Below are 24,803 nucleotides of genomic sequence, written 5' to 3'. Positions count from 1 at the left end.
GTTAACATATAGTGCAACGATGATTTCAGGAGTAGATTCCTTAGTGCCTCTTACCCATTTAGCCCCTCCCCCCTCCCACAACCTCTCCTGTAACCCTCAGTTTGTTCTCCATATTTATGAGTCTCTTCTGTTTTGTCCCCCTCCCTGTTTTTATATTATTTTTGTTTCCCTTCCCTTATGTTCATCTGTTTTGTCTCTTAAAGTCCTCATAGGAGTGAAGTCATATGATTTTTGTCTTTCTCTGACTAATTTCACTTAGCATAATACCCTCCAGTTCCATCCACGTAGTTGCAAATGGCAAGATTTCATTCTTTTTGATTGCCCAGTAATACTCCATTGTATATATATACCACATCTTCTTTATCCATTCATCCATTGATGGGCATTTGGGCTCTTTCCATACTTTGGCTATTGTTGATAGTGCTGCTACAAACACTGGGGTGTGTGTGTCCCTTCAAAACAGCACACCTGCATCCCTTGGATAAATGCCTAGTAGTGCAATTGCTGGGGTGTAGGGTGGTTCTATTTTTAGTTTTTTGAGGAACCTCCATACTGTTTTCCAGAGTAGCTGCTCCAGCTTGCATTCCCAAGTGTTATTTATTAAGTGGTCTCTGTGACCCACATGGGGCTCGAACCCACGAGCCCGAGATCGAGTTGCATACCCTTCCTTCAGACTGAGCCAGCTAGGGCCCCTCCCCCACATTTTAAAAATACACATAAATGAGTGTGACCAGTGTATCTGTCAACCTCCAGAAGTGGACCCCGCCACCAGGAACACACTTGGGCTGCAGGAAGAGCAGGCCTGCTGCACCTAGTGACACCTGGGGCATTTTCCCAGCACACTCGTGTGCACACACCTAGGCTTCCTTCCTGTGTTCTAGAACAGCTGTCATGCCCAGGGCTCCTGTGGAGGTCACGTGCTTTAGTGTGCCCTTGCTCCTGCCTCACTCGTTTGTTGGTTCGCTGGCTTGTTCATCCATTTGTTCGCTTCCTCATTCCCTGATTCATATTGAGGTGACTGTTCAGTGCCTCCTGTCGGCTAGGCACTGCTCCGAGTACTTAGACATGGTTTCATTATGTAACCCTCTGGGCAGCCCAGAGCGTAGACCCTGCTACGCTGGGTTACACCTGAGACAGCAGGGTTTCAGAGAAGTTAAATGATAAATACAGAGAAATAAAATGTGTCCGCTCTCAGAGCTGGCTTGGCCTTTTGGCTGACTTCCTTTTCATGTTTTCTCTGTTTCTTTCCCTGACAAATGAGATTAAAGGCCCACTTTTTCATGTAATACCATTCGCCATCTCCTGTGTCAGGAACCATGCCCGCTACCCCAGTGAGTGGATATAGCACTCAGACACTGTTTCTGGACATTCACGTTGCTTCCACCTGTCTCCACCCCAGTGAAGTTAGGTGAAGTTAAACTTCCTTGTGTTGAATGACGTCTAGCCTATATCCTGGATTATTTTGTTCAGGTTAGATTATAAGAAGAGGAGCACTGGGTCACGGGAATAACCCATTTTAATACTGATGCACTCCCCCTGTATGCTTTGCATACCTGCCATGGACCAGACCATGCTTGGCTCGAAGGGGACAGTGTGGGCGCGAGGCAGGACCCATCTTTGCCCACCAGAGGCCTGTGTCTCACCAAGGCCTCTTCCAGCCAAGCCAGCAGCAGAGTGCAGGCACATCTTCCCTGGGGCTCTGGCCCCTGGTGACTAGCCATTGTCTCTTGTGTTCTCAGACTGACACATCTGACCCGGAAAAGGTGGTCTCTGCCTTCCTGAAGGTGTCGTCTGTGTTTAAGGATGAAGCCACAGTGAGGACAGCAGTGCAAGATGCAGTAGGTAACGTGGGGTGGGCGGGGCACGGATGGCCCTGCCTTCTTGCTGCATCAGGGCTCAGATGACATTTACGGTGGCTGGAACCCCTTGTTCCAACACTAAAGTATGTACTGCTCTCCACCCCCTCCTACCTATTTTGTTGGGTTCCTGCCACAGAGTAGGCTGGCTGCTCTCCTATTTTTTGCAGATGGGGTAACTGACGCCTTTCCAAAGCCATACAGTTACCTACAGTTAGAACTCAGCCAGGCATCTGCTGTAGGAAGACCAGATAGTCACAGCCCCAAGGCCCTGATGGGAGCAGTCCTCTCAGAGGAGAGGCCATGAGAGAGCTGGGCTTTTGTCCTCACCTGAGCCTCTGCACACAGTCCCCTCCACCTGCAACCCTGGAGGATGCCTGCTTTCCCCATTTCTTTCACAAGGCTTCCCAAGATCTCTGGTCCTGTCATGACCCTCCCTTGCTACCCCTTTCCCTGTTACCTCCATCATAGCACCTGTCACCTTCCACTTGACCACGCATGTCTGAGCTCTGCAGTGTGGTCAGACTTGGGAAGGCAGACAGGGAAGGAAGGGCCCAGCACGTGGAGAAGAGTAGAGAGGAGTGGAGAAATGTGGTGCTTTCTCCTGGATTGGTGCCCTGTGGGTGGCATTGAGGCAGGAGGGTCAATGGGGAGCAAGGCTGGGTAGGCTGGCGAGGCCCAGATGGAGTCACTAAGTCTGCTCCCTGAGGTCCCATCCCCATGAGCATTGATGGGAACAAGTAACCTGAATTGTTTCCCAGAACAGCCTAGCACGGAAGTGTGTGCCCACACAGTGCCTATAGACCCTCGGCCACTCCTTCCCCTCCCTTCTCTGCTCATTCCCCCTCACCTCTACAGAACCGCTGAAATCTCCCCCAGGGTGATCTGCCTCACTTAAACTTGCCCCCTGCCTGCCCCACCTTGGTTGTGCAAGGTCCCCAAGCCCTTTTGCAGTGTGTGAAGTCAGCATGAGAAGGACAAGGTGTCACAGCTGGTAGGTTGAGCCCTTCTCCTGGCTGTCCCCTCAGCCTGGGACCACGGTTTGCTGCCCTGTGCTCACCTGATCAGTGCAGAAGAAAGGACCCAGCCTGTGTGTGCCAGAGCTACGTGACCTTGGTTGGTAACCAGCCATTTGCTGCCACAAACTCATTTGTGGCCCCATTGCTGCTTCTGTCTTGCAGATGCCTTGATGAAGAAGGCCTTCAGCTCATCCTCCTTCAACTCCAATGCTTTCCTCACCAGGCTTCTCATCCACATGGGTCTGCTCAAGGTGCAACTTCAGGGGAGGAAGGGAGTACACCTGCCCGCCCACCCACCCTGTCCCACACCTTGAGTCCTGTCGGGGGACCTGTCACCCACCCTGTCTCTGGGTCTGCTTAAGCAGCCTCGCCTTGGTGATGGGATTCAGCTTGACCTTGGCCATGGGGCTCTCTGGGCAGGGGGCTGGTGGTGGAGACCTACAGCACCCCAAACCCCGGGGGCCCTGTAGCTCACTCACCCTGTTTGTGCTCTGTGTTCCCCTTACAGAGTGAAGACAAGGTCAAGGCCATTGCCAACTTGTATGGCCCTCTGATGGCATTGAACCACATGGTGCAGCAGGACTACTTCCCCAAGGCCCTCGCACCCCTGCTGCTGGCATTCATGACCAAGTGAGTGTGCCCTCATTGGCTCACACGGCAGCCGGTTCCGGCGTCTGCAGGCCCCTCGTCAGTGCAGGCTTCCCTGGCCTGCACGTTCAGGCCTATGAGAGACCCTCATGCCTCCTGGGCTCTCAGCATCCACGTTTCAGTCTCTCCTCCCCTGTGCTAAGCTGAGGACAGGGGGCTCAGGAATAGTGTCTTTTCCTGAGAGAGAGAACGTGGAAAGGCCCCTATTTTCCAGACGAGGAAACAGCACAGGAGGGGAGGAGTTTGCCCATGGTCGCCCTGGTGCTCAAGGTCCTGTACTCCGGGATGTCTCTGCGAGCAGTTCTGTGTCCATTCTCTCAGCTATAGGGCTGAGGCTGAAGGGGCCTGTCACACCCGTCTTCTGCAGCCACAGGCCCCTCCCCTGCGAATGCCAAATGCCCAGAGACCTGGAAATCTTGGCCGTGTCCTGGAGGAGGGTCCTGGCGCCTGGTGGGGCAGTAGCCATAGCTGGATAACAAGGAGCTTTCAGACTCCAGTGCCCACCAGGGATGAGTCAGAAGGCTTGTCCCCTGCTCTCACGGGGGCCCTGTGTAGCCCCAGCCGACCTCTGGCCCTCCTCAGGCCTCAGTCTTCCCATCTGTCCCACCAAGTTGCTGAATGAGGTGGTCTCTGGGGGCTCTGACCACCCGTACTTACCGTGAATCCAGTGCTTTGGGAGGGAAGTGGGAGTGAGGCAGGAGAGAGACAGAAACTCCCCCTCGCCTTGGCGGGGGGGTGGGGGTGACATTCGTGTGGCTCGTGCCATCGGGTCGTGCCTGGGTGTGTGAAGTGTCGGGGGTGGTCTGGCTCAGGGCACAGTGAGGAATGCTGGCTGGCTTCTGGGACTGTTCGCGCCGTGGCCTCTCCGCCACCGCGGCATCTTGCGGTTCCCTGCGCACAGCACTGCCTCCTCAGGCCTCACGCTCTCGCATGTCTGCCCACCTGCCTGCCTCCACACCTGCCCCTCGCCACTGTGGCTGCCCAGGCCACCCATTCTGTTGCAGGTGGACTGGCCCGAGTGAAAAGCTGGGCTGAGGGGTGCCAGGCGGGCTCAGTCGGCGGCGCGTGTGATTCTTGATCTCGGGGTCATGAGTTTGAACCTCACGGGTGTAGAGCTGAGTGCGTGGCCCCTCTGCCAGAGTCCAGCGCGAGCCCTCACCGTGGCCGCACGTCTCATGGCCCTGACTTCCCAGCAAGCTGCGTTCTCCCCATGCCTGTTCCCACAGCAGGGGACATCGCCTTGACCCCAGCTCTTAGCTCGCTGGAGCATCTCCAGTCAATGGCCCTAGTCCCTGCCTCCCCCCCCCCCCCCCCCAAAAGTCCGGCTCCTTTTGTCCCCTTCAGCTTCTAGTTGGCGTTTTTCCCTTGGGCCTTCTTTTATTCTGAGAAGAAGCCCTTGCCCTTGTTGGTCTGTCACAGGTGCCTCCTTCAGCTGCCTGCCCGCCCTCAGTGCAGGCCTCAGTCTATACCACTTTAAAACGGGGATTTATAAAAGCTGTCCCTTAGATCTTCTTTGAGGTGACCGAGTGGCCTTGAAGTGACAGGCACATCTTTCCTCCCTCAACTCCTGGCCACATGGTGTGCGGTCTCACAGCTGCGCTAGACTAAGGTGTCTGTGGGCTGCGGGTCCTGGCTGCGCCCCACACTCGCCTGGCCCCCTGGATGTCTCGCCCACGTTCTTCCTGTGTAGTGATGTTAATGATCTCAGTGGTGACAGTGGCCAGACCATTACTCATGAGGGCCCAGGTGGCACTGTAGGGTCTGTGAGGACGCCCTGGGAAGGGCTGCCTGGTGGAGAGCAGAGGCCTGCGTTCTGGCCAAGTCTGGGCTGAGCGGCCTTGGGTGTGCTGCCACCTCTGAGCTTCACCCCCCACTCCCGCCCGCCCCCGCCTCCTGGAAAAGTCGTCCTGAAAGTTAGAAAACTGGATGCTGGCATGTTTTTAGCCTCAGAAATGGCCCCCACTCCCTCTCCACAGGTGGGAAACTGGCCCCTGCTGCAGCCTGAACTCCCTGGGCCCCAGTGGTGTGTGTCGTGCCCTCCCACCCCCTGCACTGACCCTTCTTTCCCCACAGGCCCAACGGTGCCCTGGAGGCCTGCTCCTTTGCCCGCCACAACCTGCTGCAGACGCTGTACAAGGTGTAGATGCGAAACCGACCTCTCCCCACCCCTTGGCCTGAACCAGTGACTTGGGAAGGGACTCAGATGAAGGACTCTGGCCAGAGGCAGGGAGGGTCTTTGTCTCGTGTGTCATGTCAGTCCCTGAGTATGTGTGTCGGTGTGGTGTGTGTGCAGGTGTGTGCTTCCTGTTGGGGTTTGGGTTTTTAATGTCTCCCTGCTGGACTGTTCCTGGTCCCGCTGGAGAGGAGCTGGCCCGCCCCCCGCCCCCCCCCCCCCCCCCACCTCCATGAAAGGGCTGAGAGCTGCTCTGCCATTAAACTTGTTACCACCTGAGGGCGCTCTGCTGATGCGTGCCTCCAGTTCCAGGCCCTGTGGCGGTCCCCTCCCACCTTGCCTTCCTTACCCTTCTGGGCTGCGCCAGGGCCTAGGGAATTGCTGTCTGTGCACTGTCCCCTCCCTCTGTGCTGTGGCCGGGCTGCGCTTCATGCCCTGCCTGGGGCTGCTCACTTAGTGCTGCCTTTGCTTCCTGTCACTAAGCCCTGGTTCTAAAGCCATTGTCATCCCCGTCGTCCATCCCTGCTGTATTGATCTCTGCAGCCTGAGGGGCAGCGACTGCCACCGTCGTGGGGCTGTGGGGCAATCAGTAGAAGGCAAGGCCCTGGTTCCCGTGCCACGTGGACAGGAAGAAAAGCCAGTGGCAACACTGGGTGTCTAGGAGCAGGAGTCGCGGGTAGATGATGCTGGCTCCAGACCCATGGGGCCTGCTCCTGGCTGCTGAGATGTCTGTGACTGGCCCGAGGGCCGTGCTGGAGGGGGCTCTTTGGCTGGCCCAAGTCTGTTCTCCAGCCCAGGGGCAGGGGCGGGGCCCACTGAGCGTGAGCTGCAGCTCGGGTGCTCTTAAAGGACCCAGACAGGGTGGGGACTGGGCTGGAGCTGCCCCCTGACGCTCTGTGCTTTCCCCTTTGTGCTCTTTGTGTGTCTGGGCTGTGCCCAGGGCTTCACAAATAAAGTCATGTGTGGCAACTGTGGAGACTGAAAAGTCTTTCAACCCTTAAGTGGGCGGTTCTCAGGGCCTTAATGCCCAGAGTCCCACCTCCGTCTGTACGGGGTTGTCCATCACCAGAGGAGCTCCTGTGCCAGCCTTGTCCCGTGGGGCAGCCTCTCCTGCCCAGGCCCAGATGTATCCAGTTGTGCCAGCTCCCCTTTTAACAGCTGGCCGGTTGGTGCTCAGCAGGGGACAGCCATTCCTGGGGGCCAGGGAGGGTGGGAGGCCCTTCCTCTCTGGGCACTGAGGGCCCTGAATTGGGCCTGTTTCTATCTGCTCAGCACCATCTTACCCTTGACCTAGCCTTTGGGCTGCTGGCCCCTGCATCACTCCATTTATGGACCTAAGCCAGACACTGTCCAGATTTTGCCACAAAACCCACTGGCTGCACAGTCAGGAGCCTCCTGGGTCTGTCTAGCAAGGTCACCTTGCAGGGTTGAGCTTGGCTGGGAAGCCGCCACAGGGTATCAGGCTCCAGGGCCTGGAATGGAGGGCACCTCCCTTGGGGGCCTTCCCTCCTCCCTTTGCTACACGTGGTACGAGGACAGCTAAGCAGACCCTCCTTAGGGCCCTCCTTAGACAGCAGGCACACTTGGGGAACCCGTGTCTCCCACAGGATTGAAGAGGCCCCTCCAAAGTTTCTTAGGGGACAGCGCTTCCTTCTTGGCTGTGGACCACTCAGGCAACATCTTTTTTTTTTTTTTTTATTGTTTTTTTTAATGTTTTATTTCTTTTGAGAGGGAGTGCGAATTGGGGAAGGGCAGAGAGAGAGGAAGACACAGAATCTGAAGCAGGCCCCAGGCTCCGAGCTGACAGCACAGAGCCTGATGTGGGGCTCGAACTCACAAACCATGAGATCATGACCTGAGCCGAACTTGTCACTTAACCGACTGAGCCACCCAGGTGCCCCTTTAATGTTTATTTTTGAGAGAGAGACAGAGCATGTGTGGGGGTGGGCGCAGAGAGGGAGAGGGAGACACAGAATCCAAAGCAGGTTCCAGGCTCTGAGCGGTCAGCACAGATCCCGATGCGGGGCTCGAACCTGCAAACTGGGAGATCATGACCTGAGCTAAAGTCAGACACCTAACCGACTGAGCCGCCCAGGTAACGTCTTTCTTGACCAGGTGGTGGAGGAGATGCCCGTGCCTTGCCCTCCTACCCTCCATGTGAGGCGATGTGGCAGAAGGCGGGTGGATGTCCAATTGACCCCCACCCCTTTGTTAGGCCCTGTTTTGAGCTCTGGGGCCACAGCCGCAGCTTTGGGTGGGGGTTCCCACTGTGGTGTAGGAGACCAACAACGGTGGTCCAGTGTCAGAATGGTGGGCAGTGAGGCCAGGGAAGTCTTAAAAGAGTTAGGGATGCAAGACCTGAGTCTTCAGATTCGAGTACAACTTCTCACGAGTGATTATTGAACAGAAGGAGAGACTGAGGTTCAGGGCTGAGTTGGGGCCTGGCTTTTCCCTCCAGGCTGCCTGGAGCTGGCCCTTGGTGCCTCCTAGGTTACGTGAGTGTGAGCTTCGGTCTGAGAAGAGCCCCACAGATCTCACTTAACCTTGCAGCGGCTCAGCACTCCTGGCTTCTCGGGGCCACACACTGAGGAGAATCCTGTGGTCCCAGGAGTGTAGGCCCAGCCCTACTCGGTCCTTCAGACCAGCTCCAAGGTCAGGTCTCCACTGTGTACCGAGAGAGCTGTGTAGCCTTTGGAATTTTTCTGACTCAGACGCTCCCAAGAGCTACAGCTAGTCCCGAGACTGCACAGGCTCCGGGTCCCTGAGCACCATGACTTGGAATCTGCAAGGGCATAGGTGCCTCAGCCTAGATGGTGCGTAACCGCCACGTACGAAAGGCCTGCTCAGCACCGGGCTGTTCTCACAAAGGGAGTTCAATCATGGGCTTGGGGCTAAATCAGCAATAGTTCCATTCTGAAGCCTCAAACTAGTAAACCCCCAGGAAGCATGGCCAAAGGGTCTCCCAAGCAGCACTTCCTGATAACAAGAACCCAGAAAGGCCTCTGGCCAACATCAGGAACACGGGTCAGATGCAAAGCTATGCAGTATAGGGTTGGACGACTGAGAGCCAACGCATCAGCTCTAGCCACATGCATACCACGGATGAATCCGGATGTCGGGTGAAGATCTTCAGCATATGCTTGTATGTGATAAACCCTGCATTCAAGGTGGGCGGTGGTCTGGGGATGGCAGGGGCCAGGATGGGGTGGAAGCACAGTTGTCTGCAACGTTCAGAGTGATCCTCATCCATCCATTTACCAGCCATAGTTTTTTTTTAAGGAAGTAGAACACAAGAGCATTAAAAAAAAATTTTTTTAGGGGCGCCTGGGTGGCTCAGTCGGTTGAGCGTCCGACTTCGACTCAGGTCATGATCTCGCAGTTTGTGGGTTCGAGCCCCACATCAGGCTCTGTGCTGACACCTCAGAGCCTGCAGCCTGCTTCAGACTCTGTGTCTCCCTCTCTCTCTGCCCCTCCCCCGCTTACATTCTATCTCTCTCAAAAAATAAATATTAAAAAAAATAATTTTTTAAATGTTTATTTTAATTTTGAAAGAGAGCACGTGTACAAGCTGGGGAGGGGCAGAGAGAGGATACCAAGCAGGCCCCACGATGTCAGTGCAGAGCTCGATGCGGGGCTTGATCTCATGAATTGTGAGATGAGATCATGACCTGAGCTGAAATCAAGGGTCGGAGACTTAACTGACTGAGCCACCGGATGCTGCAACACAAGAGCATTTTCTGACATGCCAAAAGCACAAGCCACAAGGAAATTTGCCTCTGTCAAAATAGAAAGTGAATAACAACCAAATATGCCATGAGAACTGGCAAGGTGATAAAGTACAAAAAGACACTGTGACTTACATATAAGAGTTAGTGTTGAGAATAATACATCCAATTGAAAACCGGGCACAGGATATGAACAGAGTTCACAGGTGATGAAGTGTGAAAAGCAAACAACGTTACTGGTAATTAAGGAAATGAAAACAAAACCACAGAGGCATCATTTTGGACCAGACTGGCAAATGTCACGTAGAGGTGACATCAGGAAAGCAATGAATCTCCTACATTTTGTATGTTGCTGGAGGGATGTCAAACTAATAAAACCACTTTAGATAACAATTTGGCAGATACTAAAAAAGGTGAGGGTATGTGTAGCCTGTGACCTCAAATTCCATTTCTAAGGATCTACCTTAGAGAAACCGTTTTGTGTGTATACGAGGCGACAAATTATAAGGGCAACTTAATAAAGGATTCCAGGAAATTAATAACCTAAATGTCCATTGGGAAAAGAATGGTTAATTACAGGGTGTGCATGCAATGAGATAATCAGCAGTTAAGGGGCGCCTGGCTGGCTCAGTCAGAAGAGCACGCAACTCTTGGGGTTGTGAGTTCGAGCCCCATATTGGGTGTAGAGATTACTTAAAAGCTTAAAAACTTTTTTCTTAATGTGTGGCAGTGAATACAGCAGATGCAGGAGCTGTCTGCATTCATGTTAATAAACGAATTTCACTGAGCGCAGAGTGTGATGTGAGGCTCAAACTTTCATGAACCATGAGATCATGACCTGAGCCCAAGTCAGATGCTTAACCAACTGAGCTGCCCAGATGCCCCGATTGTATTAAGTAATCTCTACGCCCAACATGGGGCTGGAACTTAGACCCAAAGATCAAGAGGCACATGCTCCACCGACTGAGCCAGCCGGGCACCTCTGCAATATATATTCTAAAATAATTCAGAGGAGCTCCTGGGTGGCTCAGTCAGTTAAGGACCCAACTCTTGGTTTCAGCTCAGGTCATGATCTCATGGTTTGTGGGTTCGAGCCCCACAACGGGCTCTTCACTGACAGTGTGGAGCCTGCTTGGGGTCCTCCCCCACTCTGCCCCCACCTGTTCATGCTCTTTCTAAATAAATAAACTAAAAAAATAATTCAGAATATATAGAGTTCCTACAAGTTAATAAGACTATAGGAAAACGAACAAAAGGTTTGGGGGCTTCACAATAAAGCATATGAATAGGTACTTACTTTCATTAGTCTTCAGAGAAACGCGCATTCAAATCATCCCGTAATGCTGTCCTACCCTCACTAGGATGGCTAAGGTACAAGACAGACCATAGCAAGCACTGGTGACAGTGTGGAGCAACGGAAGTCCCACACTGCTGGGGGAAAGTAAATCGGTACAAACACTTTGAGAAACTTTGGCAGTATCCACTGAAGCTGAAAATAAGCATATTCTAACACCAGAAGTTCCACCTGTAAGTATATCCCGACAGAGACAGGTCTCGCCATGTTCTCCAAAAGACACGCAGACATGGAAAACAGCGCTCTCCATAATAGCCTCACCCTGGAAGCAACCCAAATGTCCAAGAGTGGAATGGATTGTTGCCTGGGTGGCTCAGTCAGTTAAGCGTCCAACTTCAGCTCAGGTCACGATCTTGTGTTTGTAAGTTCGAGTCCTGCATCTGGCTCTGTGCTGACGGCTCAGAGCTGGAGCCCGCTTCAGACTCTGTGTCTCCCTCTCTCTCTGCCCCTCCCCTGCTCGTGCTCTCTTTCTCAAAAAATAAACATTAAAAAAAAAAAAAAAAAAAAGTGGAGGTGAGAATCCTCCGCCTAAGCAGAGAAGAATATTTTAGCATTGGCATTGTTTAGAATCGTCAGCCAGCACGTGATGACAATAAAAAGCAAACCAGTGGGTCTCATTGCATTGAAGTTCCCTACGGACAGCACACTCCCTTATTGCCTGCATCTGGGGCAGATGGCTCTCCTACCTCTGCCCGCATGCCACTGCTGTGGACTATTTATGGAATGGAGTGCTGAAATGGTATATAAAGATGAAAATAAACACATTCTTAAAATATGCATCACAGATGAAGCCCACAGACATAATGTCGAGTGGAAAAAAAAGCACCTAGAGGAGTTCACACTCAGTGATGCCACTGGCATGAGATCTGCTGAGTGAAATAAAGCACATGCAGAAGTCTGAGTGGTGTGGCGCCATTTCTGGTTCAAAACAAAACCAAACCCAAGCAAACTGAATAATGACAGAAGCAAATGCACCAGAAACACGGATCTGAACAATCCCAGGATATGTTGAAGTTTGCTATGATTGAGATGAACTTTGCAAGTGTGTCCAGGAAGGTAAGTATTTGGACATTGTTTTCACAGTATCGTTTGTAACAAAGTTGGAGGCGACCAAAATCTCCAAGATTAACGGGTAAGCGGAGTTGCCACCTGTATACAATGGAATATTAGACAACAGTTAAAACACGACTAAGAAGAATCAACCAGGATCACTCCTGATAATTTGATGTTAGGTGAAAAAAAATTGCAGAATATTGTCTGTACGGTGTCAAACACTGTATGTAAATGTGTGAAGCAGAAAGGACTGAGGTAACCATTCTTGAGCACCTACTATATTCCAGCTACCTTCCTGGACCCCCACGGCAACCCTGTGAGCTACTTACTAATATTATTTTTCACAGAGCAGGGAACTGAGGCTAGTGAGGGGCAGCCCGACAGGACAGCCCACAGCTGGGAGGGAGCCCAGGGCCGGGACCCACAGGCTGGCCGCTAGAAGCTCCCTGCCAGCCAGCCCGGGACCAGCTGCCCAGGCTGGGCTCTCAGGCCCGGGCCACCATCTGGAGCCCTGAGCCGGCGCCGGGCAGGAGGCCCTGTAACTCCAGCCGCCGCTCCCGCCCCTGCCCGCCCCTCCTTCACCTCAGCCTCCGGCTGGACTGCCCACAATGCCTCCCATTCAGCCCTGTCCCTGCTGCCAGGCCTGCGGGCCAGAGAGGGGGGCTCCCGCGGCATCCAGGCCGACTGGCAGTGTGAGCCGGACGGCATGGAGGGGTGAGTGTTTGGGCCCTGGGGGCAGAAGGGGGTGTTTAGAGAAGCTGAGGGGCTGCGGGCAAGCTCCTGGCCCTCTCTGGGCCTCAGGGCTTGGGGGACAGGGGCTATGGGATCTGCTGGGGCGAGAGATCCCCCGAGGGTGTCCCTGAAGCGGTTTCTGAGGAAGATGGTGAATGGAGTGCAGCTGCTCCAGCGAGCTCCCGTGGGCTAGTCCTCCAGGGCTTGTCTGAGAGCTCAGCAGGCCTCTGAGCCCTGGATACTTGTCCCTGAGGGATCTGCCCCCATGGGCCCCGTCCCCTGTCCACCCGGAGCCTCGGCCTCACCCCGGGCTCTGGAGGATGTCACCGGCCCCGGCCTTCTAGAAGACTGAACAACAGATGGTGACCATTGGTGAGCAGAGCTGGGGAGGCTGAGGGTGGAGGCCCGGCCCAGAGGCTGTGATGTGAGCTGAGAACAGAAGGAAAAGCTGGGCGAGTTAGGTGTCGGGTGGCGAGGAGGAAGGTCTGTCATGTGTGTTTATGGTCAGGGAGCCGAGGGTGACACTGGACAATTTGAGCACATTCCAGGTGGGATCAGGAGTCAGGGCTTTCCACCAAAGGCCGTGCAGAGACGCTGGAAGGTTCTCAGCTGGTGGCGTCAGGGCCCATCTGCATTTTGGAAAGTTCCCTCTGGTTGGTGGTGGGCAAAGCATGGGGTGGGGGAGCCAGGAGAGCCCTGGGGCACAGTCATCCCTAAGAAGTGACAAGCAGTGGGTGTAGTTGTGAGGCCAAGGGGTCCACTTGGGTAATGGGTGGAGAAGTTGGGGGACGATGGACAGGTAAGGGGACAGAGCTGCCCAAAGCACAGCCCAAGCCCATCTGTCTGCTCAGCTCCCCCACCCCAGTTTGAACTGGAGCGGTGGCAAAGATGAAGGGACAACAGGGGCATAAACAGAGGCCCAAGCCTCCTGCTCACCTGCCAATTAAGGCTCCCTGAGGCTCTCAGACCCAATATCTGGTCCCCCAAACCTTGCCTTACAAACTGGGGCCTGGCCTAGTTCCCCCCTGGCTGCCAGGCTGTCTTCTCACTGTGGGTGCCTGTATGCTCCCTGCCACCATGGAGCTGGCACCACATCTGTCTGAGGCCTGGCTGCCTCTCTCTCTGCCACCCTGACACTGGGAGGCCCCAGCCTTCCCCTGGACCCCGGAGCCTCACCACAGCCCGGCACACCCTCTGAGCCCTTGGCTCATCCTCACATTCAGCAAGTACTCATTGAGCCATGGGGCAGATAGATGGTCGAAGGGACTTGCCAGGTCTCCTTTCTGAGCCTCAGTTTCCTCCAGCGTTAAACCAGGCTAAGAATGGAGCCTCTGCCGCACGGGGTGTCGTGAGGCTCAGGGCAATGACACTTTCCCTGGGGCCAAAGGAGAAAGACGTCCGAGGGGCTCTGGAAACAGGAGCTGGCCTTGGTGAATGGACAGCGTGGGACATCTGCCCCCGTGAACTGACCCTCCCTCCCCCTCCCAGGACCCAGAGCGTCTCCTTGGTGCTGCTGCTTCCCCTGCTGCTGCCACCGGGCCCAGCTTGGCATGCGGCTGCCCAACGCTGCCCACAGACGTGCGTTTGCGACAATTCCAGGTGGCATGTCGCCTGTCGGCACCAGAACCTCACTGAGGTGCCAAACGCCATCCCTGAGGTCAGCAGGGTGGGGGGGGGGTGGGCAGGGAGGACAGCAGGGGGAACCTGGGTTGGCACCAGTGGATCTGTCACTGCCTAACTGGGAGACCTTGACAAGTCATTTTTCCTCTCCGAGCCTCAGTCTTCACGTCTGTAACATGGGAATAACAACCAACATTGGGGAGACGACCTAGTTAAAGTTCTATGTGTTTGGAACAAGTAGGTGACCTGTAAGATAAGTCCTGGATGAACTACAAAGCATGTGGGAGAGAAGTGGAGAGAACAGGGGATATGCTGGAATAAGATACGGTCTCTGCTCTTTGGAGTCAGGAGCTAGTGGAGAGGAGAGAAAGTACATGGGCAGGGACAGCTCAATGTGAAAAGTGCCCAGGTGGCTAAGGAGGAAGGCTTCCTGGAGGAGGTGTCAGGGAGCAGGATGAAGAGAACGAGGGAAAGGTGTGGGGGAGAGGAGCATCCAGGTGAGGGAACAGTGTATGCCAAGGCCAAGGTTGGCAAGGCCCGCGGGCGCTCAGCCTCCCCCCTGCTTCTCCCCGCTCAGCTGACTCAGCGGCTGGACCTCCAAGGCAATGTGCTGAAGGTGATCCCCCCAGCTGCCTTCCAGGAGCTGCCTTACCTGACACATCTGGACCTGCGGCACTGCCAGGTGGAGCTGGTGGCCGAGGGCGCCTTCCGCGGCCTGGGCCGCCTGCTCCTCCTCAACCTGGCCTCCAACCGCCTGAGCTCACTGCCCCAGGAAGCCCTGGACGGGCTGGGCTCACTGCAGCGGCTGGAGCTGCAGGGGAATATGCTGGAGGAGCTGCGGCCGGGCACGTTCGGGGCACTGGGTGCGCTGGCCACCCTGAACCTGGCCCACAACGCCCTCGTCTACCTGCCCGCCATGGCCTTCCAGGGGCTGACGCGCGCCCGCTGGCTGCAGCTGTCCCACAACGCGCTCAGCGTGCTGGCCCCCGAGGCCCTGGCCGGCCTGCCCGCCCTGCGCCGGCTCAGCCTGCACCACAACGAGCTGCAGGCCCTGCCGGGGGCAGCCTTGGCCCAGGCCCGCGCCCTAGCCCGGCTCGAGCTGGGCCACAATCCCTTCACCTACGTGGGTGAGGAGGACGGGCTGGCGCTGCCGGGCCTCCGGGAGCTGACGCTGGACCACGGCGCCCTGCAGGCCCTGGAGCCCAGGGCCTTCGCCCGCTGCCCGCGCCTGCACACGCTGGACCTCCGTGGGAACCAGCTGGACACCCTGCCGCCCCTGCAGGGCCCCGGGCAGCTGCGCCGGCTGAGGCTGCAGGGGAACCCTCTGTGGTGCGGCTGCCAGGCCCGGCCGCTGCTCGAGTGGCTGGCGCGGGCGCGTGTGCGCGCGGACGGCGCGTGCAGGGGCCCCCGGCGCCTTCGAGGCGAGGCCCTGGACGCCCTGAGGCCCTCAGACTTGCGCTGCACCGGAGGCAGGGCGGAGGACGAGGAGGAAGAGCTGCTGCTGGCGGCCGCGCGGCCCCGCGCCCCCGAGGGCGCCTCCAAGGGGGACGACGGGGCGGCCGAGCCCTGCCCGCGGGCCTGCGTGTGCGTCTCCGAGTCCCGGCACAGCGGCTGCGAGGGCCGAGGCCTGCAGGCCGTGCCTCGCGGCTTCCCCAGCGACACCCAGCTCCTGGACCTGAGGCGGAACCGCTTCCCCGTGCTGCCCCGGGCGGCCTTCCCGGGCCTGGACCGCCTGGTGTCGCTGCACCTGCAGCACTGCGGCATCACGGAGCTGGAGGCGGGCGCCCTGGCGGGGCTGGGCAGCCTGATCTACCTCTACCTCTCTGACAACCGGCTCTCGGGCCTCAGCGCTGCTGCCTTCGAGGGGGCCCCCCGCCTCGGCTACCTGTACCTGGAGCGCAACCGCTTCGGGCGAGTGCCGGGGGCCGCCCTGCGCGCCGTGCCCGGCCTCGTTTCCCTGCACCTGCAGAGCAACACCGTGGACCGCCTGGAACCCGGGGACCTGGCAGGCACGCAGGCCTTGCGCTGGCTCTACCTGAGCGGCAACCGCATCGCCCAAGTGGCCCCCGGGGCAGTGGGCCCGGCTGGAGAGCTGGAGAAGCTGCACCTTGACAGGAACCAACTGCGAGAGGTGCCCACTGGGGCCTTGGAGGGGCTGCCTGCCCTCCTGGAGCTGCAGCTCTCGGGGAACCCTCTCGAAGCTCTGCCGGATGGGGCCTTCCGGTCTGTGGGCCAGTCACTGCGGCACCTCTTCCTGAACAGCAGTGGCCTGGAGCAGGTGGGCACAGGGCTACAGGGGGAGAAGGGAGGGGGGCGGGCCACAAGAGGCCTCATGCAGCGTGCGTTCACTCAACAAACCCTGCTGCCCCCACAGTGCCAGGCCTGAGGCTGGGGCGTGGTGACCCTGAGAGAAGCCAGACACTACACCTGCCCCCCGCGCCCCCCCCCCCCCCCGGCCCAGGGAGCTTAGGGGTGGTGACAGACCAGGCAGATTTCGGTGCCACACAGGCCTGCCAGGGAGGGTACCGCCTAAGCATGGAGGAAGGAGGAATGTGGGTCCATGCGGTTGTTGCACACTTTGAGGGAGGGCTGGAGCCACCAAGAGGATTTGCCTTTAGGGGGGCGTGTTCAGGCAGAGCAGAAAGAACCATGAACTGGGCCTCCGAGTGGCGTGCAAAGGGCAAGTGCTTTGGGATCAGACCAGCCTGGGTCTCCATCCCAGCACGGCCCTTACTGCCCCGGCCACCTTGGGCTCTCCGCCTCCCCTCTGCTGGGAGAGCACGGGGCTACCTCCCGGGCCTAGGGGTGTGACGGGCCCGGTAGGAGCTCACGCCAAGGCCTGGCGTCTCCTTGCAGATTTCTCCCAGGGCCTTCTCGGGCCTGGGACCCCGGCTCCAGAGCCTGTACCTACAGAAGAACCAGCTGCGGGCCGTGCCTGCCCTGCCCCATCTCAGCCAGCTGGAGCTCATTGACCTCAGCGGCAACCCCTTCCACTGCGACTGCCAGCTGCTCCCGCTGCACAGGTGAGCTCCCCAGCTGGACACCCACCAGCTGCTCTCAGTCAAGCCCCCGCCCTCTTCGCAGGGCACCGTGTCTGTGCCAGCCTGCGGCTTCCGGGGGGAGGGTGCCGCCAGAGCCCTCTGCCCTTCCCGAGGGAGCCGGAAGTGCGTGAGGCTTGGGGTAGACTTGTCTGGGCCCGGATTCCCTCATTAACAAAGCGGGAATGAGATCCACCCAGCCTGGGGCGGGGGGGGGGGGGGGGGGGGTGGAACCTAACAAATACTTGTGGGCATGTCACTGATTTCATAGGAGAGCAAAAAGAACTCAAGTCCTTCTCTGCGATTGACTTTGGGCCTGGTGACTTCTCTGTGCCATTCCCTCATCTGTGAAGGGGATGACAGGAACTGTGTCCACCTCATAGGCGTTCTTTGTAAGACTTACCTTGTCGGGGTCCCTGGGTGGCTCAGTCGGTTAAGCGTCCAACTTCAGCTCAGGTCATGATCTCACCGTTCCTGAGTTCAAGCCCCACATCGGGCTCTGTGCTGACAGCTCGGAGCTTGGAGTCTGTTTCCGATTCTGTGTCTCCCTCTCTCTCTGCCCCTTCCCTGCTCGTGCTCACACTCTTTCCCTCTCTCTCTTTCAAAAATAAACGTTAAAAAGTTAAAAAAAAAAAAAAAAAGGATTACCTTGTCAGCTAGCATATATAGGTTGATTTGAACATTGTCTGGAGCGCCCTAAGCCCTCTGTAACTATGTATTACTATTCCTATCCCCTTTTTACAGAGAAGGGATTTGAGGTTTGAAGTGACTTGCTCTGGGTCCCCTAATCAGTGACGGGCTGGGCCAGGGTTCCCTCCAGAGTGTGCCCTCGCTGCCGGTTCCTGAGGATCTCCTCTCCTCTCCTCAGGTGGCTCACTGGGCTGAACCTGCGTGTGGGGGCCACGTGTGCCAGCCCTCCCAGTGCCCATGGCCAGAGGGTGAAGGCTGCGACGACTGTTTTTGAAACCTGCCCAGGCTGGGCTGCCAGGAAGGCCAAGCGGACGCCGGCCGCCAGGCCCAGTGCCAGGAGCAGCCCCGGGAAGGGGAGACGATGGAGAGCAGACAAGGTTGGCAGGTTGGTGGGAGGCCTCGGTGGGTGGGTCAGGTTCCAAAGCCCCCAGGGTAGCAGAGATCTGACTTCTCTTGGTCCCAATTCATGTGGTTCCAGACCTGGGCAATGACTCTGCTGTTTCCATTCGGTCGTATCTGTCCCCGCTCCTCAGCTCCCCCACCTTTGGCTGGGCCCAGATGGGTTTGTGAGGAAACAACTGCACAATTTCATCCTGTGGGACACTGGCCTTTCCGATAAGCCACAGAATACCTGGACCCAACGTGTCCCTAAAAGTAATGCCACCGTCACCGTATTTGCCGGATCATCGTGGATCCCACAGTTTCCTGACCTCCAGGGCTCACACCTGGGACAGAGAGAGCAGGAGCGCAGGGGCCGTCGTGGCCTCCCACTGCTCGCCGGCCACGGGCTGCACCCCGCTCCGTGTCGTTCCATCACCCGCCTAACATTTATGCTCACATCCTCGAGCCCCTGGTTGTAGCCAAGTTACGCAGCACGTCAGAGAAGGGGGAGCAGGATCCGGGTGCCCTTGACCGTGGGAACTGCTGCTGTGTGGTGGGGGGGGGCAGTGGGGGCTCTAGGGGAGAGGCCAGTCCTAAGAGGGAAAATGAGAACAGAAAAGTGGGCCCTGGGGAGACGAAGGCTCAGCCTGCCTCTGGACCTGCGTGGTGAAGACTTGGGGGGCCTGGGGTCCATTAGAAGGTGTATCAGTTCCCAGGGGCTGCTGTAAAAAAGTACCACACACTGGGCGGCTTAGGACAAGACATTTTTGCCTCACTGTTCTGGAGGTTCGAAGTCTGAGATGAGGGTGTCGCCGGTGGGGTGTGCTCCCTCTGAAGGCTGCAGGGGAGAGCCTTCTGTGCCCCTTCCAGCCTCTGGTAGCCCCAGATGTCTCTTGGCTTGTGGTGGCACCATGCAGTCTCTGTCCGAGTTCATATGGAACCTCCCCCTGTCCCTTCATGTCTTCCTGCCAGATCCGAGTCCAAATTCCCCCTTTTCTTAAGGGCAGGAGTCATACTGGATTAGGACTCAACCTAATGACCTTGTTTTAACTTGATTACCTCTGTGAAGACCCTATTTCTGAGGTCTCACTCTGAGGTACATCTTCTTTTTGCCGGGGGGGTTACACCATTCAGTGTTCCTTGTGAGGTAGGCTGGGAGGAAGGAACTGCTACAACCCCAAGCTGAAGGTGAGCAATTGTGCCTTTGAGATCAGATCTGGAATTGGTGTCAATGACAGTGGCATTAATCTCGGCTGACATCCGTGTGGCAGGGACTTCCGGCTAAGGCTAACAGCATCAGCGTTCCCTCCCGACAGCGGCCTCGGGGGAGGGCGTGTGGAGGCCGAGCTTGGCTCAGGAGCTGAGGCTGACGGGCCCAGCTGCAGGCCAGGGCTCGTTAGAAGGAAAGACCCCGCAATCCTGACTCCCCGTCCCCGCATCCGGGCTGCAGCAGGAATCGGTATGTCTGAGGCTGTCCCCTTCCTCCAACCCCTCGGACATGGAGATAATCCCCTGAATGCTAGCCCTGGCGTTACATAGGTCTTTCATTTTTATTTGGGGGGTTTCCTCCCAGGAATACCAAGGAATTGAAAGATAAGGGGCCCAGGGGTGCTTGGCTGGCTCAGGTGGTAGAGTGTGGGATTCGTTATCTTGTTTCTATGTTGGGTGTGGAGACTACTTAACAAAAGGGGGGGGGGTGGAGTGGGAAGAGAAGGGCCCTGACCTCAAGGGTCACACAAGGCCCCGGGCCCTCTTCTGGGCTGGGCGTGTTCACCTTGCTGATGGCCATGGCTGGACCACGCACGCCTTGGTCTCTTTTGAGGCCCCAAACTCAGCGTGATGTCTGGCATGTGGAAGATGCTTCAGAAAGGAGAATGAATGAATGAGTGAATGAATACCAGTTGTAACACAGCAGACCACCCTGGATTTAATCCCACTGCTGTCATTTTACTGTTGTGAATTTAAGAAACGAAGTTAGTATGATAAGCCTTCTCCTCATCCGTAAAATGGGAGTTGACCCGCACCTCAGGGCTCCTGTGAAGACGAACTAAACTGTGTAAATGTGTCTGACTTAGCACCTGAGGCTGTTACGAATGGCAGTTCCCTTGCTGCCCCCATCCCTCGAGTAGAGCCAAGTGTCCAGACTGGGTGACGGGGGCGTGTGCGTTTGCACCCGGTCCAGTCCACACCAGGGAGCGACTGCAGATCAGGCAGCAGTGGCACGAGGTGGGGAAGGGGTGCTTCAGGAGGATCTCCCAGCCAGCAGCCCCCCTGCCCCCAGGACTCCAGACCAGTTCCCTCCAAGGGCAACTGAGGTGCAAAGCTGGTCCCGTGCCTGGAATGTGAGCATCTCCGAAGCCAACAGACACCTCCACTCAGGATGGAAGAGACAGACCTTTAGGCCCCAGCAACACAAGTTACGTATTTTCGTGTCATGCGCTCACACTCACTGGGGTAACTTAGGACCAGGGGCAGACAAGGCACAGGCCCAGCCTCTGGGGAACTCAGGGTTTTACAGGAGAGGAATGGCAGAAATGTAAAGAAGGATCATCCAGCATGTGGTTGCTATGGAGACGGGGCACTCAAAAGATGACAGGCAGCATTTATTCATCGTCCTCCTGTGTGAAGCCAGCCTTCGTAATCGATACTGGGAGGTGCCCGATCACAATACACTCTGCTCTAAGAAACGGAAATCTGACAAACGACTTCAGGAAGTCCGGGGAGGCCAGTTGAGGGCTGGAATGGCAGCCAGACTTGTCCTCCGCCCCTGCCATCCTTGTTGGGGCACGCGCAGGCATCACTTCTTCATCCAGGAAGGAGCTAAAGGTTATGATCCTATATGGTCCAGTTTCCCCAGAAGCCCTGGAGCTGGCCCTCCAAACTGCAGGGGCTTTGGGGGCGATGAGCTAGCTTCAGCTGGGAACACGACCCTGCAAGCCCTCCGTGGGTGCACAGCAGAGCCAAAGTGCATACCCAGGCTGTCTTCCTCCTGGCGGTGGGGGGGGGGGGGTGTGTCTAAGGCCACTGATCCATCACCGCCCAGGTCTGGGGTGTAAGTAATAGCAGGGGAGGGCATGGCTCCTCTGTCCTTGATCTTCACAGGTTCCAAATCTAGTCACGTTCTGGGGAATGCAGGTTGCAGGGACAGGCCACTTTCTGGGCCTGGTTTCTACAGCGGGCGGGCTTTCCTAGTGCCTTTAGCAAAGGAGTCAGGATCAAATTCTCTCTGGAAGAAATGACTGGAAATCAGCTTCGCTTAGGCGGGTCACCCCATCTCTGGGGAAGCCCAAACAGCCCAGGTCCTGAACAAATGCACAGCCAGCACCCTACCCAGCAAGCACAGGCGGTGGCAGCCTGACCAGCTCAGAGGAGGCAGCTGGACGCCCACAGGAACCCACCTGGCAGCGCCTCTCCACCCAAAGACAGGAAATAAAGGTCAGCTGCCCCACCTTACATTTGGGAAGAGTTATTGGAAAGACAGAGGGAGGGGACAGTTTCCAAGGAGGTTAACTGGGAAAAATGAAAGCAACTGAAATTTGGGCAGACACTAGGTGAACTTCTAAAATGTACTATCAGAGAGGGGCATGGACAGGAAAGGACAGGGAGCCAGGAAGCCTGTCCCGTTACCCTCATCTCCCTTCCTCCAGGGGCTCCCTTAGGGTCCCCTCAGCCAGCAGAGCTGACCACTGCCCCTCACCAAGGCCCCGCGACTCTCTCCCTGTCAACCAGGAGAAGAGAAGTGGGGTGGAAAGGGCAGGTCCCAGCCGAGCTGGGCTCCGAGCAGGTGAAGCACAGCTCTGGTGGCCGTCTCCCTTCCGGCCCTGCTGCCTCTGCAGCCCCCTCCTCCAGCTCCCCAAGTGGCACAGGGGCCTGTGTGGTCCTCGCCTCCCCAGGTCCCTGCTAGCCCCCTGCCCTGGGGAGCAGACTCCACCTCTACACTAAGAAATGGGGGTCAGTACTCATGTCAACAGCAAAAACAGGTCAAAGTCATCCCACAAGTCACCGCAACCTGTATCCTGGTCACTGCTTCTTAGCTGCCAGGGCTGGGTGCCTGCACGGCTCCCTGATCTCCCTAGGGTGCGAGAAGCAGGATGCCAACCCCAGAGGCGAGAGGCTGCTCCACGTGGCTGCTTTCAGGCACCCACGCCACCCACCACCAGCCCGCAACGGCCTCCCCCTCAGAGCTGCTCCAGGCCTTTATTACAGGACTTGCTCAGACACACACACCCTTCACGGACTTGTCTTGCAGTGTGATGGGGGGCAGCCCCCGACCCCGGCGGCCGAGGGGTGTGGTGGGTGTGGAGGGAGGTTGCTGTAGAAAGAGCTTTGGGAACTCTAGCTGGAGGAGACACTCAGAGACCAACGCGGAGGCCTCAGGCAGTGCCAGTCACTCAGGCCTCGCCAGGGAGGAGGACAGAGGTCCTTGGGGGCCTGGCCTTCACAGCACCTGGCAGAACTTAAGCAAAAAAGGCTGATTCTCCCAACTAAAGTGGGGTGAGGGGCGGTAGCAACAGAGAAGCCCCGGGCTGGCTGTGGGGAAGGCTCAGTCGTCTGTCTCCTGTTTGATGTTCTCGATGGGAACAGGCAGCTCTGGACTCGGGGCTTTGTCAGGTGTGGCCATGTCTAGATGCTCTTCCTTCACACGCACAGCAATGACTAAAGAGGAAGGGAGGTGGGGAGGGCGGGGAGAACAGAGTGAGTGTGCGTGCAACTCCGGAAGGGCAGGGGGCTCAGGCTCTGGCTCCCTATGAAGGGGGGCCCTCAGGAAGTGGCGGGGAGGCGGGAATGGCGCCTTGCCCCTGCGGGGCGGGCCGCAGAGATGGAGAGGGCCCGGCTGGAGGTGTGCGGCTCCGTTCAGAGTCGGGGGTGGGTGTTTGGGAAGCTCTCCAGGCCCAGTGGTCCAACAAGGACTGCTGGGTGCCCAGAGAAGTCCCTTCACACTTGACTCTCCTCTTCTGTGCCCAGGTGGGGAAGGAGAAGGGCCGCCTCTGAGCACTGGCGCAGGCCGGCCCTGCCTTGATCCCGCCCGGGAGGCTCTTACTCTCTTCAGGAACAGGCTCCGATGAGATCTTCTCGGCGGCCTGCAGGTCGTCCTCCAGCAGGGGCTTCTTGGACCCCTGTCTGAGGGGCCGGGTCTTGCTCGGTGGTATTCTTTTCCCTTTGAATAAAAACAGAATTAAACCCAGCACAAGGCGGTATCCACGTGCGGCTTGAAGGCTGGGTCTCAGCCAGCGGCGAGCAGGGGCGGTGACATCAGAAGAGCCAATCTGGGGGAACCAAGGGCCTGAACGCTGACGCTGCCCCTCAGAGCTGTGTGCCCAAGGCTCAGAGAGGCTCTCTCCAGTAGGGGGTTAACACCACCCCGTCCTGCTTGCGGAGCTTCCTTCCCTCTTCTGGTCTTTCCTTCCTTCACCTGTGAAGTGACTTTCGCAGCCCCACTACTGTGAACGGTACAGGGTCTTCCCATGTGATCAAACCCAAACCCTCATACGACCTTAATCCCACCCAGGGACCCCGTCTGTTTCCTCCTTATTTCTGGACAACCTCTTCTGTGTATGGTGCCACATCGTGGAGACAACCTCATGGCCACACGCCAGCGGCTCTGAAGGATGGCTTTACCTTCTCTCCTCCCTACCCCGCCCCACCTGCTGTCCCCTCAAGCTGAGCCCACACAGGGCTCAGGATCTGTTAAGAGTGGGGTCTCACCTAAGGAGATGACACCAAAGTTCAGTGGCTGCCCTCTCATCCCTGAGTGTCACAAGGGAAGAATGACAGGCTTGGGGAGAAACCGCCACCCCCTCCATACCTCATACTTTCAAACAGCCGACGGGGTTGCAGCGACTCTGACCACAGGGCAGCAGAGATGGGGATCCCTCCCCCCTTTCTCGCTTATAATTACAATCTCTTGCCTTTTTTCCTCGCCATCCTGACCAGTGCCAGAGATTGAAGACTCCCTGTGTGTCCTTGGGTCCCTTAAGACATAGGCTGACAGGTATGTTGGGGCCAAAGGGCAAGGAAGAGGAGATGGAGGGATCGAGAAGAGTGCTACCTAAGTGGTGACTCCTGCTCTACGTCCAGGGACACAGGCCCAGCTGGTCCCAGGCCCCACACCAGCCCCGCCTGCTTTAGTGCATCACTTACTTTTCTTCCCAAACTGTTTCTTTTTCTTCTTCGTGGCCTCTTTGGCCTTCAGAGGTGTGGTCGGCTCTGTTAAAAGATGAGAGTAAGAGGTAAGAAGAGAGTTCTAAGAGAACAAGGTATAAGCACGTCCCAAGACCCCCTGCCCACCCCTCACTTGCCTCCCCTACACATGGGACACCCCAAGAAGGAAAGCCAAAGTTGGGCAATGAGAATGGGGGAGGGACTGGAGAGCAGCTGTCCCTTCTTCCCACCCTCGTCACCAGGGCTGCTCCGAGGGACCTGGGAGGTTTACCTGTGTGCACAAGGGCATGAGCATATGACAGAGTGGGCAAGACCAAGGAAGGCGCTCTGCAGGCCAGAGGGAGAGGGAGAC

The 24,803-nt window shown here is 57.0% G+C and overlaps 3 protein-coding genes across 10 annotated transcripts in view; 2 read left to right on the top strand and 1 right to left on the bottom strand.

Annotated features, from left to right (window-relative positions):
• Positions 1-6,670, top strand: part of RANGAP1 (Ran GTPase activating protein 1) — a 32,132-nt gene extending 25,462 nt beyond the window's left edge. For 3 of the 4 annotated variants that reach the window (XM_027070636.2, XM_053226847.1, XM_027070635.2), the window contains 4 exons: positions 1,740-1,842; positions 3,038-3,126; positions 3,384-3,505; positions 5,597-6,670. In XM_027070636.2, the coding sequence (XP_026926437.1) occupies positions 1,740-1,842; positions 3,038-3,126; positions 3,384-3,505; positions 5,597-5,666 (384 nt within the window). In that variant the 3' untranslated portion in view covers positions 5,667-6,670. Of the gene's footprint in view, positions 1-1,739; positions 1,843-3,037; positions 3,127-3,383; positions 3,506-5,596 lie in introns of those variants that run through there. The other variant, XR_008300543.1, reaches the window with a different exon arrangement.
• A 2,530-nt stretch (positions 6,671-9,200) lies between these two features.
• Positions 9,201-23,474, top strand: CHADL (chondroadherin like). Of its 4 annotated transcripts, XM_027070638.2 has the most exons (6): positions 9,201-12,542; positions 14,049-14,217; positions 14,758-16,458; positions 17,037-17,203; positions 18,087-18,293; positions 23,255-23,474. In XM_027070638.2, the coding sequence occupies exons 1-6, from the start codon at positions 12,535-12,537 to the stop codon at positions 23,307-23,309; spliced, it is 2,307 nt and encodes a 768-aa protein (XP_026926439.2). In that variant the 5' UTR covers positions 9,201-12,534; the 3' UTR covers positions 23,310-23,474. The 4 variants fall into 4 exon arrangements, with proteins under 4 accessions (XP_026926439.2, XP_053082820.1, XP_053082819.1 ...); XM_053226845.1 differs by lacking the exon at positions 9,201-12,542 and having other exon boundaries at positions 12,549-14,217; positions 18,087-18,285; XM_053226844.1 differs by lacking the exon at positions 9,201-12,542 and having other exon boundaries at positions 12,549-14,217.
• The window catches only part of L3MBTL2 (L3MBTL histone methyl-lysine binding protein 2), a 20,993-nt gene continuing 16,405 nt past the window's right edge, over positions 20,216-24,803 (bottom strand). Inside the window, exons 15-17 of one of the 2 annotated variants that reach the window (XM_027070640.2) lie at positions 24,431-24,496; positions 23,331-23,447; positions 20,216-21,515 (exon numbers count right to left, since the gene is read on the bottom strand). In XM_027070640.2, the coding sequence (XP_026926441.1) occupies positions 21,505-21,515; positions 23,331-23,447; positions 24,431-24,496 (194 nt within the window). In that variant the 3' untranslated portion in view covers positions 20,216-21,504. Of the gene's footprint in view, positions 21,516-22,467; positions 22,946-23,330; positions 23,448-24,430; positions 24,497-24,803 lie in introns of those variants that run through there. The other variant, XM_015077904.3, reaches the window with a different exon arrangement.

Source organism: Acinonyx jubatus, chromosome B4, assembly GCF_027475565.1.
Source record: "Acinonyx jubatus isolate Ajub_Pintada_27869175 chromosome B4, VMU_Ajub_asm_v1.0, whole genome shotgun sequence".
Lineage (NCBI taxonomy): Eukaryota > Metazoa > Chordata > Mammalia > Carnivora > Felidae > Acinonyx > Acinonyx jubatus.
This window is presented reverse-complemented; position numbering and strand designations above follow the sequence as displayed.